Here is a 15,965-nt window from a genome sequence, read left to right as displayed (position 1 = left end):
CCGTGGAAGGCTAACAGTAGTTCCATAAGCCTTCCACTTCCGGATGATGCTCCCAACAGTGGAGACAGGTAGGCCCCAACTCCTTGGAAAGGGTTTTGTACCCCTTGCCAGCCTTGTGACCCTCCACGATCTTGTCTCTGATGGTCTTGGAATGCACCTTTGTCTTTCCCATGTTGACCAAGTATGAGTGCTGTTCACAAGTTTGGGGAGGGTCTTAATTAGTCAGAAAAGGCTGGAAAAAGAGATAATTAATCCAAACATGTGAAGCTTATTGTTCTTTGTACCTGAAATACTTCTTAATACTTTAGGGGAACCAAACAGAATTCTTGTGGTTTGAGGGGTTGAATAATAAATGACCCTCTGAATAAACTTTTCACAATTTAAAAAAAAAAAAAGAAAAAAAGAAATAACATTCTTTTTTGCTGCAGTGCATTTCACACTTCCAGGCTGATCTACTGTCCAAATGTCACAATGCCAAATTAATTCCGAATGTGTAAACCTGCTAAATCTGCAGGGGGTTGAATACTACTTGTAGGCACTGTATATAGAAAAAAAAGACTATCTAGAGTCTCTGCGGTGAACAGGGGGAAGCATGAATCACATTCCCCACTGTCCCCGAGAAAGCAACATCTCAAAACCAGGATTGCAAATAAAGGGCTCCAGTGCCTAGGAGATATTTGTCTTAGGTCAAATCCGATAGTCCCTTAGACCGAGAGGAGGAAGACCCCCCCCCTGGAGTCCACCTGTTGCCATATCGGACGGGGTGGGTTGGATGGCAACTCCAACTCCCAATCCATTAGGGAAGGAAGCGAGACTTTCATGTCGGAGCAGAAGGCCGGGAGATCCCGGACAGAGCGCAGTACAGCATTGCAACCATCTTTCACAGCTATGAGGGCAAACGGTAACCCCCAGCGATATCTGATGCCCTTGTCTTTTAGGGTCGCAAGGTTGGTTGCAGGTGTTTTCTTTTCTGTATGGTAATCCAAGATAGGTCAGGAAACAATTGAATCCGAGTCCCTTGATAGTCGATTCTCCGCATTGTACAAGCTTTAGCCATTATGGACTCTTTCAGCTGGAAGTCGTGGACTCAACATATCATATCGCGGGATTCATTCTGGAGCCCTTTGGGCCGAAGTGCTCTATGTGCTCTGTCCAATTTTATTCTATGAGTTGTGGGGTGCTCCAATACCAAGTTAAATATGGTTTCAAGTATGGCATGGACATCTTCATTGCCTAAAGTTTCCGGAACACCTCGCACTCGGATATTATTACGGCAACCTCTGTTGTCCAGGTCTTCCAGGTGCTTATTAGTTTCACTTAAAGGTTGAGCATATGAGGTCACATTTTTCTGTAGTTTTACTGATATATTGTCTGGTGACATCATGGTCCCTTTCCACAGAGTCCACTCTATCCGCCAGCAGTTTGACATCTTGGCGGATTGAATTAATTTCTGATTTGCAAGCGTCTTTCACTTCTGAGACCAGGGATTTAAAGTCCTCTTTGGTGGGGAGGAGGTCCAGATATATTTTCAATCGATCGCTTATGCTCTGAGAGGCATGCCATATCCCCTGACTCAGTCTCTGATGGGGAATCTCGCGACCCTCCCATATCTTCCTGTTGAGTCACCAGGGCAGAAGATAGCGAGGGCGTAGAGTCTAAGTCCATATCCAATGGATCTGCCCAGGCGGTTTTATTTTTCGCCTGACTGACTTTATAAGTTGATTGCCTTTTGGCTTTGGGTGGCATAGTAAGTCCCACAGCACGAGCTCCTTTAATAAGAAACTTATCCAAGAAGGTCACAGACAGCTGCACCCTTCGTATTCTGTGTGAACTACCCAGTCCTCTAATCCTCCCCAGCCCAGCCAGGTTGTCTCCTGAGCAGTGCAGTGCACTGTGCCCTCTTCCAGTAAAGCTTATTTGTGCAAGTCTATCAAACTAGTAGCTGTCCACTTGTTTCCTCTTTATGGGCGGTAAAGCGAGCTTCACCCCTATCCAGACATTACGAAGGGACGTGAACCATTTTCATGGCTTCCTTTTGTGCTCCACTCTCAGCAGATGAACCTATTATGTGGGACTTGTAAGGTCACCTATAGAGGTAGGGGGTCTTCTACGGACTTTCTAGACAATGCAGAATGTCCACTAGGTGTCAGTGCAGACCTTTTTTTCAGTCGAGCACATAGAGAAGAAAAGCTTTATCCAGCAGGTGGCAGTGCAGAGCTCTGTAAAGGCTTTCTTGCTTTAAGGCAACTGCAGCCCATTTTCCCGCCCTCTTCTTCTTCAGCTCTCAGAGCCTGCAAAATGGCATCGCCCACATGGAGCTCTGGCGTCTCGAGGGGGGTGCAATCACAGCTGCTGTATCGCTGGACCACAACCACTCTTTCATTTGGAAATGTTTCCCTCTCCTCGGACACCGTCTCTCCTGTGTTTGAACTGGGACAGCACTGAAGGTTAGACTCAGGGCTGCACTCTGTCTATGTGGAGGTGCTATGGCATTTCAGGGGGGGTCCAAGGGTCTCCTTCTCTGGGGAGAAGGCCTTACCTTCATTGTGCCTCGGTGCGTGCTAGGAGCTGTCCCACGGGTATAGTTCCGATCTCAGTGTTCTGCTTGTAGCCCTCCTGGAGTTGTGCTCCCAGCCCAGGTCTGTGTCCAGAGCATGGGGTGATAGCTGGGGATCCTGGCTTGCACCTTGCTGGCTACTTAGGGGTGCTGAATCCTACAGGTATCTTCCAGGGTAGCAGGGGACCCAAGTTAGGGTGTTTTTCAGCAGATTGTAAAGGTTAAGGCTATGTTCACACACTGCGTTTTTTACCTGCATTTTTGGTCCGTTTTTGCTGCAGAAATTTCTTGAGAAATTCTTGTAACCTTTCTGCAGAAATTCCCCAGCAAAACCTATGGGGAAAAAAATTAGCTGTGCGCACACTGCGTTTTTTTCTTAAGAAAATTCTTTCAGTAGATTTTCTTAAGAAAAAGAATGAGCATGTCACTTCTTTTCTGCAGCTGTGTTATTTCACTCCATTGACTGTAATGTAATCATGAAATAGCGCAGGAATAACACAGGTAGCAAGTGATATGCGTTATTCCTGTGTTATTCCTGCGTTATACCTGCGTTATTCCCGCGTTATTTCACGTTTTCGGGACATAGTGTACTTCCCTGCCCTACGTTTTGCAGGGAAGTGATGTCACTAGGACAGGAAGAGGAAGAAGAAGAGCAAAAAAAGCGTGTGCTCCGCTGTATTTTTACCTTCCAGCTGGGTAAACACACAGCGGTAGCCCGGTATTCTCAGGCTGGGGAGAGCGAGGGACAGGGTTAATGCCCCATCCCCCTCCCGCAGCCGAGAATATCAGCTGCCGCTAAGTCCAAGATTAGTAATGGCAGTGTCTATAACACGCCGTCACTAATCTGAAAGTGAAAGTAAAGAAACACACCGAAAAATCCTTTATTTTGAATAAAAGACAAAAAGCCCCTCTTTATCCAGTGTATTAACCCCTTCAGCCCCAAGCCTATTTTGACCCTAAAGACCAGGCCATTTTTTGCAATTCTGACCAGTGTCACTTTATGAGGTTATAACTCTGGAACGCTTCAGCGGATCCCGGTGATTCTGAGATTGTTTTTTCGTGACATATTGGGCTTCATGTTAGTGGTAAATTTAGGCCGATATTTTTTGCATTTCTTTGTGAAAAAAACGGAAATTTCGCGAAAATTTAGAAAATTTTGTAATTTTCAAACTTTGAATTTTTATGCTCTAAAACCAACGAGACATATGACACAAAATAATTAATAAATAACATTTCCCACATGTCTACTTTACATCAGAACAATTTTGGGAAAAAAAAAAAAAATTTAAGGAAGTTATAGGGGTTCAAAGTTTATGAGCAATTTCTCATTTTTACAACAAAATTTACAAAGCCACTTTTTTTAGGGACCACATCACATTTGAAGCGATTTTGAAAGGTCTACATGACACAGAACACCCAAAAGTGACACCATTCCAAAAACGGCACCCCTCAGGCTACTCAAAACCACATTCAAGAAGGTTATTAACCCTTCAGGTGCTTCACAGTAACTAAAGCAATGTGGAAGGAAAAAATGAACATTTTACTTTTTGCAACAAAAATGTTAATTTAGCCTCAAATATTGCATATTCACAAGGGTAGCAGGATTAAATGAACCCCCAAAATTTGTTGGGCAATTTCTACTGAACACGCAGATACCTCATATGTGGCGAAAAACCACTGTTTGGGTGCACGGCAGGACTCGGAAGGGAAGGAGCGCCATTTGACTTTTTTGAACAGAAAATTAGCTGGAATCTTTATCCTCACCATGTTGCGTTTGGAGAGCCCCTGAGGTGCCGAAACAGTGGAGCTCCCCCACATGTGACCCCATTTTGGAAACTAGACCCCTCATGGAATTTATCTAGATGTTTATTGAGCACTTTGAGCCTCTGGTGGCTTCACAAAAGTTAATAGAGTTGAGCTGTGAAAATAAAAAAAAAATTTTTTACCACAAAATTGTTACTTCAACCAGGTAGCTTTTTTTTTCACAAGGGTATCAGGAAAAATTGCACCATAAAATGTATTGTGCAATTTCTCCTGAGTACGCAGATACCTCATATGTGGGGGAACTCAAATGTTTGGGCGCACAGCAGGGCTCGGAAGGCAAGGAGCGTCATTTGACGTTTCAAACGCAAAATTGTCTGGGATAATTAGCGTATTCCATGTTGCGTTTGGAGACCCGCTGAGGTGCCGAAACAGTGGAGCTCCCCCACATGTGACCCCATTTTGGAAACTAGACCCCTCATGGAATTTATCTAGATGTTTATTGAGCACTTTGAGCCTCTGGGGGCTTCACAAAAGTTAATAGAGTTGAGCCGTGAAAATAAAAAAAACCTTTTTTACCACAAAATTGTTACTTCAACCAGGTAGCTTTTTTTTTCACAAGGGTATCAGGAAAAATTGCAGCATAAAATGTATTGTGCAATTTCTCCTGAGTACGCAGATACCTCATATGTGGTGGAAATCAAATGTTTGGGCGCACAGCAGGGCTCGGAAGGCAAGGAGCGTCATTTGACGTTTCAAACGCAAAATTGTCTGGGACAATTAGCGTATTCCATGCTGTTTGGAGACCCCCTGAGGTGCCGAAACAGTGGAGCTCCCTCACATGTGACCCCATTTTGGAAACTAGACCCCCATGGCATAGAAAAAAAAAAACAGCGGAAGATGGGGGGGGGCGGCAGATGGGGCGGCAGCAGATGGGGGGGCAGCGGCATATAAAGGGAGCATCTGTGATTGTGAGACGGCGGCTGGGATAGGGTGGGGGCGGATGGGAGAGGGCGCAGTGGATGCAGGAGCGGCAGAGGATGGGGGGAGGGGGCGGGTGGGGGGATGGGTGGGAAGGGGAGTGGAAGGTGAGATTGGGGATAGTTACCCTACAGGATGGATCTAGGCAGCTGGATCACAGGAGATGAAAGAGGCAGCAGATCGGGGAGGGTGAGAGGTGGGGGAGGGAGCGCAGCGCAGATCACGGAGGAGACAGGTGAGCAGAGCACAGATCACGGGGGTGAGAGGTGAGGGAGAGCGGACAGCAGATCACGGGGGTGACAGGTGAGGGAGCACAGATCACGGGGTGACAGGTGAGGGAGCACAGATCACGGGGTGACAGGTGAGGGAGCACAGATCACGGGGTGACAGGGGAGGGAGCGCACATCACGGCGGTGACAGAGGAGGGAGCACAGATCACGGCGGTGACAGGGGAGGGAGCGCACATCACGGGGGTGACAGGGGAGGGAGCGCACATCACGGCGGTGACAGGGGAGGGAGCGCACATCACGGCGGTGACAGGGGAGGGAGCGCACATCACGGCGGTGACAGGGGAGGGAGCGCACATCACGGCGGTGACAGGGGAGGGAGCGCACATCACGGCGGTGACAGGGGAGGGAGCGCACATCACGGCGGTGACAGGGGAGGGAGCGCACATCACGGCGGTGACAGGGGAGGGAGCGCACATCACGGCGGTGACAGGGGAGGGAGCGCACATCACGGCGGTGACAGGGGAGGGAGCGCACATCACGGCGGTGACAGGGGAGGGAGCGCACATCACGGCGGTGAGAGGGGAGGGAGCGCACATCACGGCGGTGACAGGGGAGGGAGCGCAGATCACGGCGGTGACAGGGGAGGGGGCGGGTAGCTGACCACGGGGGTGAGAGGTGGGGGGAGCGTGCAGCACATCATGGAGGGGAGGGGGCGAGCAGCACATCACGGAGGGGAGGGGGCGAGCAGCACATCACGGAGGGGAGGGGAGGGGGCGAGCAGCACATCACGGAGGGGAGGGGAGGGGGCGAGCAGCACATCACGGAGGGGAGGGGAGGGGAGGGAGAAAGCAGCACATCACGGAGGGGAGGGGAGGGGAGGGGAGGGGAGGGGAGGGAGCGAGCAGCACATCACGGAGGGGAGGGGAGGGAGCGAGCAGCACATCACGGAGGGGAGGGGAGGGGGCGAGCAGCACATCACGGAGGGGAGGGGAGGGGGCGAGCAGCACATCACGGAGGGGAGGGGAGGGAGCGAGCAGCACATCACGGAGGGGAGGGGAGGGAGCGAGCAGCACATCACGGAGGGGAGGGGAGGGGGCGAGCAGCACATCACGGAGGGGAGGGGAGGGGGCGAGCAGCACATCACGGAGGGCAGGGGAGGGGAGGGAGCGAGCAGCACATCACGGAGGGGAGGGGAGGGGGCGAGCAGCACATCACGGAGGGGAGGGGAGGGGAGGGAGCGAGCAGCACATAACGGAGGGGAGGGGAGGGGGCGAGCAGCACATCACGGAGGGGAGGGGAGGGGGCGAGCAGCACATCACGGAGGGGAGGGGAGAGAGCGAGCAGCACATAACGGAGGGGAGGGAGCGAGCAGCACATCACGGAGGGGAGGGGAGGGGGCGAGCAGCACCTCACGGAGGGGAGGGGAGGGGGCGAGCAGCACATCACGGAGGGGAGGGGAGGGGGCGAGCAGCACATCACGGAGGGGAGGGGAGGGGGCGAGCAGCACATCACGGAGGGGAGGGAAGGGGAGGGGGCGAGCAGCACATCACGGAGGGGAGGGGAGGGGGCGAGCAGCACATCACGGAGGGGAGGGGGCGAGCACCGATCACGAGGGGGAGGGGCCGGGCAGCAGATCGGAGGGAGCGGTGGCACTATGACAGATGGAGGAGGACAGGGTGCACGATCCCAGTCCTCCTCCATCTGTCACAGTGCCACCGCTCCCTCCGATCTGCTGCACGGAGGTGAGGGGCCGGGCAGCAGATTGGGGGGAGCGGTGGCACTGTGGCAGATGGAGGGCGGCAGCGGATCGGGAGGTGTGGGGGTGAGGGTGCGGGCAGGAGATCGGGGAGACAGGTGACAGATCGCGGTGGGCGGCGGCGGATCGGGACGCTTTTCATACAGTGCAATGGCAGCGCGGCAACTTCCGGGTCCCATGCTCCGGTCTCAGAAGAGCATGGGACCGGAGCTTGTCGCCCTGCCATTGCACTGTGTACACTCACTGTGTGCTGGCGTGCAGCAGGGACGATGATGGGGGCGGTCACCAGCAACAGGTCCACTGTGATTGGAGAAATCGGTCACAAGACCGATCTCTCCAATCAGAGCAGTGGAGCTGGGGGAGGGTGATCCAGTGAGGTCACCCAGCTCCAGCCAATGGCCAGTGCTACAGCTGCACTGGCCAGGGCTGGAATTCAATGTTTCAGTCATTTTAAATGGCTGGAACATTACAGTGGCTGTGATTGGTTGAGCGGCGTTCGTCAGCCAATCACAGCCTCCGTAGGTCCGGGGAGGAGGCACCACCCCTCCTAAGGTCAGGAACAGGTCCCCTCCTCCCCGAATCTGCGGTTTATGTTAACCGATCGCAGTCACCGGAGGCTCCGGTGCCGCGATTCCGCCATGACGGAAAGATCCGTCCTTGGTCGTTAAGGCCCAGGGCACAAGGACGGATCTTTCCGTCCATGGTCGTGAAGGGGTTAAACCCCCCGAAACACACAGCTCTGACGTAATCCACAGCAATGTCCCGCGGCGCTTCCAGCCCTGCTCCAGCCGCGTGTGACAGTTCTCCACGCAGCCTCGGTCTATCTATCTATCTATATTATCTATCTATCTATACCCCTAAATATCTATCTATCTATATCTATCTATCTATTATCTATCTTTCTATATTATCTATGCAGGTGTGTTGCCTAGGAGACGGAGGAGCGTCAGTGAGCGGCGCCGGCGTAATGAGGTCTTCTGGCCACGTGAGAACTGAGGACCCAGCGGCGCGCAACGGGGGAGCGTGTGCAGGAAGGTAAGTTGTGTGTTGCTTTATTTTTTTTTTCTTTTTATAACTCGTGTGCGGCTGTGCCAAGATGGGGATGGGGGGTGGCAGTAGGGGAACGCACATGCCAGTGTGGGGTGGCGGTGGGGGAACGCACATGCCAGCGTGGGGTGGCGGTGGGGGACCGCACATGCCAGCGTGGGGTGGCGGTGGGGGAACGCACATGGCAGCGCGGGGTGGGGGTGGGGGAACAATGCATGCCAGGATGGGGAAAACATGCATGCCAGGATGGAGGAAACATGCATGGCAGGATGGGGAAACATGCATGCCAGGATGGGGAAACATGCATGCCAGGATGGAGGAAACATGCATGGCAGGATGGGGAAAACATGCATGCCAGGATGGAGGAAACATGCATGCCAGGATGGAGGAAACATGCATGCCAGGATGGAGGAAACATGCATGCCAGGATGGAGAAAACATGCATGCAGGATGGAGGAAACATGCATTCCAGGATGGAGGAAACATGCATGCCAGGATGGAGGAAACATACATGCCAGGATGGAGGAAACATGCATGCCAGGATGGAGGAAACATACATGCCAGGATGGAGGAAACATGCATGCCAGGATGGAGGAAACATACATGTCAGGATGGAGAAAACATGCATGCCAGGATGGGGAAAACATGCCACGATAGGGTACATTTACCAGGAAGGGGTACATGCTAGGAAGGGGGACATTTACCTGGATGGGGGTACATTTACCTGGATGGGGATAAATTAACCAGGATTGGGAACATTTACCAGGATGGAGGACATTTACCAGGAATGGGGTAAATGCCGGGATGGGGGAACATTTACAAGGATGGGCAATATGTCAGGATGGGGTACATTTACCAGCATGGGGGAACATGCCAGAATGGGGTACATTTACCAGGATGGAGGACATTTACCAGGATGAGGTATATTTACCAGGATGGGGCCATGATGGGGACAAATATACCAGAATGTAGGAAATATATATCAGGATGGGGGACATGTTTACCAGGAAGTGGCCAGGGAGGGGGACATAACTACACAATGAAAGGGGAGGGGAGCAACTCGTACGTCTTTATGGGATTTCAAGATGTTCAGACTTTGAAATGTAGATGTGTATTACAGGGTGACATCTGATTGCATTCCAGGCTAACATCTCTGTCTAATATGCTGCAATTTCTTCCAGAAAGATCAATCCAACTGCTGTGTCTGGAAAGGGCAGGGGCTCAGCTTCAATGTGTGGTAAGCATGCATGAGCGTGATGCCCCCTGCTGAAGAGAAGACTGCAAAGGTAAGGTTACAATCAATTATTTACATAATAGGATTGGTTGGCACTTCGGAAAAAAAATTGGGTTTAGGGCTACAGTTTGGGCACTCGGCCTGTAAAAGGTTCGCCATGACTGGCCTAGGCCATGCCCCTTCTCTACGGTATTTTCAAGAGATGTTACCACGAGACCACTGGCTCTTCTTCCGCAAGCTTCAGATATGCCGCTGCAAGTACCTAGTGTGTAAGCGTAGGCATTTCCTTTTAATCCGAACAAGTCGAAGAGTTCAGACCTGGCCAGTGACCTGTTGCTCTGGTCGTCCAGGATGCTGTACACCTTCACGGCCCTTTCTGGGTGACCTTTGGGATATACCCTTACTAAGCATATTTTTGCACAAAACTTGTCCCAGAGATCTTCTCCGCAGACTTCGTTGCACAAGGAGGATACTGCGAGGTGGTTTGCAGCTTGGCCTGTACTCTCCCCGCCATGACTTGTGGTAGGAGAAGGCGTAGGTGCAGGATCAGTCTGAGATGGGTGGAGTGCTTGTACGTGATATGCGCTGTCACACTTCATGCACTTAATTGTAACCTTACGGTCCTTGGCAAGGTGTTCTGTAGAGGCACAACACTTGAAACCTACCCCAAACCTTTTCAAGAGTTCCTTTCGTTCTTAAAGGGGTTTCTTCCTGAAGCCAATGCACTTCTTCAGAGGATGTGGCAGTTTGTGAATAGGACAGTGGCGGTTTGGATTTTCTGCCTTCCCGCCTTCATTGCCCTTGTCTGGTGCGGACGTTGGTGTAGGTGGTAGAACGTCAGTCTTTTTGACTGATACTGGGCCCCTACGTTTTCTGTCATTATGATGAGGGCTCTCATCTGGGAGCTGGTGAAGTGGAGCCGGTGGGTTCTCCACAGGTGAAGCTGGAGTCTGCCTTACGTTCCACGATGCCGTTGATGAACTCGCAGAAGTAGGAGAATGGAGGGAAGGAGACTTGGTGCTCTTTTTTATAGTTTGTTCCTACCGTGGTCCACTTTTCCTGCACATTGTAAGGTAACTTGGCGACTATGGGTTTCACCCCACGAGCGGTGTCCAGTTAGCTGAGGCCAGGTAGGTGTGTGTCTGTTTTGGCCAGCTGAAGCTCGGACAGCAGGTCGCTGAGTTCCTGGTACTTTGAAGCATCCTTGCCAGATATTTTGGGAAGGTCATATAGTTGTTTGAGTAATGCCTCTTCAATTGCTTCAGGACTGCCGAAGCCTTTATCTAGTCTGTTCCATGCGGTTGCGAGACCAGTTGTTGGGTTGCTGATGTAGACGGATCTGAGTCTCTTGATTCTCTCGGTAGACCGTGACTGTAGAAATCTGCTGAGTTTTAGGGTGCCAGTTAATCATAATTAACAAGAGCTACTGGATCTTTAAAAGGGGATTTATTACAAATAGGGAATTTACAATGGCATACATAAGGAAAACCTAACTAAGGGAAAGGGTACAATGAAATGAAGGGTATTTTTCCACAAACTCCATTTTCAGCAACAAACTGTAAATACTCACAAAACAAAAATTTCTAACTGAAAGCGTTTAACACCAGACCTTACTATGCAAACTTTCAAAAGGTATTAACTGTTTGAAACAATACTTTCTCACTTTAAATCTGATTTTAACATAAACCACTTTTCCAACTACAAATGATATTTAACTTTACTAAATGCATTCAAAATCATTCTCCTAACACAACATAATACATAGCCTGATCTGCAACAACACCAGAATCATTAGGAGCAACATAAAACATAGATTACAAGGAAAGTCTTTACTCACCAGTATTTCCGTTTCTACCAAGATCCAGACTCCTCGGTTCTTTGATCTACACACTTTTCCAATGTGGATTAAAGCAGATTAATTTCTTGTGGATTCTCTGTGCAATTTAATCACAGTCCCATCTGGGGTGCCAAATGTAGAAATCTGCTGAGTTTTAGGGTGCCAGTTAATCATAATTAACAAGAGCTACTGGATCTTTAAAAGGGGATTTATTACAAATAGGGAATTTACAATGACATACATAAGGAAAACCTAACTAAGGGAAAGGGTACAATGAAAGGGGAAAGGTATTGGGAGAGGGTGGTGGAAGATGGGAAGTGGATAGACTGACTAGCTTGGTAGGATACCTTTATATCAGACACACAATCACACATGGCCCATACAGTGCCCATCCCTGTAACACCTCCACATATTAGTAGCATCCAATCAGGTCACAGTCTTTTGAGTTGTCCAGGAACGTGCATTTGGCTGTTGATGTCAATGCTCTCCTGAAGGTGGCTCTCCGAGGTCAATTTGTTAAAGGATTAAGAGGAGTCTTGACAAACCTGTGGATCCTGTGGATAGTGTCCTGGTATGTAGCAAAGGTCTTTCATATCACAAAGCCTGAGGACAGATTTACACTCCATTCAGGTTGGAGACCTGATGTCCATCTCCAGTACAATGGCTTGTATTCCACTTGAACAAGGGATTGTTTACCAATATCCATTTTAATAGACTATAAACAGGACATTCAATTCATGAATACCACAGGTGTTGTGTATCTTCCAAGAGGCTAAAGGCACCATGTTCAATTCACGTGAAGATGCAACCTTTATCATGTTGATAGGACAAAGGTCAGTTCATCACAGAACACACAATGGCCTTCTTGCCTCTTCAATGGCCATGAAACTCTTCACTGTACATGGCCGATTCTTTTGATGTACAGTCCTGGTAATATTGGTAGCTGACAGATACAATATGGAGTCCAGTAATTCGTTATGATACATACATTGTCCATGTTGGCTTCCAACATACGCCCCTTTGTGTCTGAATGACACACACACTTACTGCCAGGGCATGACAAAATAGCGTTCCACTATAGAATTATCGTCCACTTATTCCATATAGGTAGCTGCATCAGGACATCATCACTGCAAGGTATCTAACAAGGACAAGGCATAGCAATTGCTGGAGTCACAACATTCATTCTCATTCACACATATCGAGATGCATTTATATCTCATTAATTATGTAAATTACACCTGAATTATGTGAATAGCATATACAAGACATAGCATATACATGACTGCAAGTATACAACAGGTATCTATATAAAACAATAATACAAGATTATATTATATTATTATATGTATATAGCAATATATGTCAACATTTCTACCAGTACAATGTGCACCCATTTAACATATACAAATTTAAAAATCTATATATTTTAAACTAAATTGGCACTGAGAGGTAGTCTTAAGCCCTCCAAGTTAATGATATAGAAGGAATGACAATCATGATGTTTACTTGTCATACTTTAAAACAATTCCCTTAGCTTTTGAGTATATCTCTCACATTGAATATTGTTTGTGATTTTATCACATCTACATTGTACCACTGTATAAGGTATTAGTTGGTAAGAGCGTGTCTAGTGTCCCATTAAAAGGACCTTCTTGTTGTTTATTAGAATGTGCTGTACGTAGATTATCTATTATAATATCTTAGGCACACTGTGTTATCAATACTTCCATCTTGTATATATATATATGATTGGTTTACATTCGAATACATTGTCTTTTATTAGCTTTCAGATATAAATTAATTCAGGTGACAAGATCCCAAGAAATCTTCCTTAAAGTTTATGAATCCGATTGCCATCGAATCATAGCTCATCCAGGATTCAAATTTGATAAGTTAACTTTTGCTTCATCACACATCCTGGAAATAAAGAACAAGAGCAGTATCAGATTCTTAGCAGTTGTCATCTACATATTGAGTTTATTTACAAGAAAATAAAAAAATTAACTTGAGCACTTTTTACTTGCAAGTATGTGCAGTTAGCAAAAATCTAACTTGAAAGAAATTTTTTTTATAAAAAAAATAATTAACCTCCATAGACATAATAAACGCCCCTTTGGTACTAAAGATTGTACCAAATAAAAATAAAGGGGGAAAACAAAAAAAAATTTAAGTAAGAAAAAAAAATATTAAATAAAAAAAAAAAAAAAATATGCATGTATATAAAAAAAAATTACTATTCTTGAGTAGCAAAAATATTAAGAACAAAATAAAACCATGACACAATGCACTGCACAGGACAACACAAAACAGACAAACATAGAACAATTAGAGTTAACTCAACTTTATCTGTCTCATGATGAATATATGTGAATAAAGGGGTTCAGGTGGTTCTGCAGATTTACACAGAAACCATAGCTTTGCATTGGTTGGCACTATCATATAATTTATATATCCAACTTCAGGTCCTGATTTAAAATGGTTACCTGTGAAACAAGATAAAGAACATACATACAATACAAACTACTGACTATTAGCTTAATACAGTACCCCATCATCACAATGGGATGATTACTTGTTTAATTGTTTGCAAACAATTAATTAAACGTTTAATCTTGAGCTCATTGTCTAAACCACGTGGACTTTAAAAACATACTGGCCATACGAATTTACATAAAGTAATAATTGTAGAAAGAAATAATCAGATTCATCCATGGATACTGTGCTGTAAAAGACCTGTTGAACAAAACACATTGGTTATTCTCCTTGCTCTGATATCAGGTGACAATTGGTCTCCAGTCTAAAAATAAACACAAAACATAATTAGATCAAGTCCAAATCAAATAGAAGACATACCTTTTATCCTATCCATATGTTAATAGGGTCACAACTAACTTGACAGCCTAAAAATAAAACCTCACTGTTTACCCAACCGTATTGGTACATTGTGCTGTGTTAGTTAACAAAAGGGGTAGAGCAATTTGTGACCAGCTCCAGAATAGACAGAATAATTGACTTTCCAATAGACTGAACACAGGGATATTGGCACCTTCCTTTTGTGGTCTACAATATGGTGTCTCCTCCTGTTTATCAGTCTCTCCTTTCTCAGGCTTTGGGCTCTGCATTGTCTGCGGCTTTGGTGTAGTGGTATCAGCGTGGGCTTTTATCTTACATATCTTTTCACATATCTCTGTAAATTGTGTATTGTTGGTGGCAAGTTCTTCCTCAGCCTCAACACTATCAATCTCCTGGAGCAATGAATGGCTTTTTGGCTCTGGGTATATGTCAGGTGTATTACAATAACGTTTAATGTGTCCTGGTCTGCCACATTTATAACAATATCTAACATATCCTCTTCTCTTAGGTCTATACAAAGCAGATACATTTTCTGATGTTTCATGCTGCTCTTTTGACTCATTACACCAGTCCCTGAGTATATTCACAAAGTTTTCAAAGGAGCTGGTATTCCTTAGAGTTACTCTTGTGGTGTAATCTACATTACAACGATTTGCCATTGAATACAGAAAATTAGCATCATCCTGAGACATATCTAGACAATTGTAAACAGTTCTGTATAGAGCCAGATAATTATTACAGAAGAGTGTAGGATCATCATATCGCCTGAATCTGGAAATTGCTAAGGTCTTTTCACCCCTAGTATCTCTTCCACCTATGATACGTTGCAATTCCTTCCTTCTTAGCTCTGCACCTGTACAGTTATCACCCATTTGTTCAGATCTTAGCTGTGCTGCCATTGGTCCTGGGAGCCAAGCTTGGAGCAGAGACCAAGCATTTTTGTTGTTCAGACTATATTGCTGGACCACAGCCTCAAATCTATTAGATAGAATGACTGGAGAAATATCTGAGTCAAACTTACCAAGAAGTTGACACAGGTGAAGCTTTTCAGAAATAGTGAGCAATGGATTACAATCAACCAATAGAGATCTATATCTGACATCTCTTGTATCATCATTAGAAAGAGTACACACATTGACTGTCTCCAGACTGCATATCTTTGACTTAAGAGACTGTATATATTGCTCTCTGTTATGCAATTGACATTTAGCTTCATCCAGTTGTCTTTCCAAAGTTGCAATTAACTTCTCCATTTGACTAATTTTCAGTTCTAAAGAGCACACCTGAGTTGCTTGTGAAGTGGAGCTCAGTCTACACTCCTTCAATTGTTCCTCCAACTTCCTATTTCTCACAGCTAATTCACTTACATCTGATTGCAAACCATGTATTTCATTGGTCGTATTATCAGAAATTTCTATAACAGAATCACTAATTTTGTCTATATCCTCTTTTATTTGTAGCCTTTGCTTCCACCAATTTGCTTCTTTCAAAACAGCCAATTCCTTTATCTTAAGCAACACAGAAATCTCATTGCTTAACTTTTCCTTTTTCAATTTCCTACTAATAACTTTACTATTTAAATTATTATTATTATAGCTCCTACATTGTTCTATCAAGTCGTTATGTTGGACTTCTAAAGATTTATCTGCACTGACATGGTACACGGCAGAGGCATACTTCTTCACGTATTTTTCCACAAACTCCAT

General features: G+C 46.5%; 1 protein-coding gene across 1 annotated transcript; it reads right to left on the bottom strand.

The window, feature by feature from the left end:
* Nucleotides 1–14,180: 14,180 nt before the first annotated feature.
* Nucleotides 14,181–15,965, bottom strand: LOC142251133 (posterior protein-like). Its single transcript, XM_075323697.1, has 2 exons — nt 14,453–15,965; nt 14,181–14,203 (listed from the first exon to the last, which is right to left on the bottom strand). The coding sequence occupies exons 1-2, from the start codon at nt 15,963–15,965 to the stop codon at nt 14,181–14,183; spliced, it is 1,536 nt and encodes a 511-aa protein (XP_075179812.1).

Source organism: Anomaloglossus baeobatrachus, chromosome 1 (genome assembly GCF_048569485.1).
Source record: "Anomaloglossus baeobatrachus isolate aAnoBae1 chromosome 1, aAnoBae1.hap1, whole genome shotgun sequence".
In the NCBI taxonomy this organism is placed as follows: Eukaryota; Metazoa; Chordata; class Amphibia; order Anura; family Aromobatidae; genus Anomaloglossus; species Anomaloglossus baeobatrachus.
This window is presented reverse-complemented; position numbering and strand designations above follow the sequence as displayed.

Coding starts and splice junctions, on each gene's coding strand:
- LOC142251133 (XM_075323697.1), bottom strand. CDS start 15,965: ATGGAGTTTGTGGAAAAATACGTGAAGAAGTATGCCTCTGCCGTGTAC. Junction 14,204..14,452: donor TTGTAGACCACAAAAGGAAG/GTGCCAATATCC, acceptor GTTTATTTTTAG/ACTGGAGACCAATTGTCACC.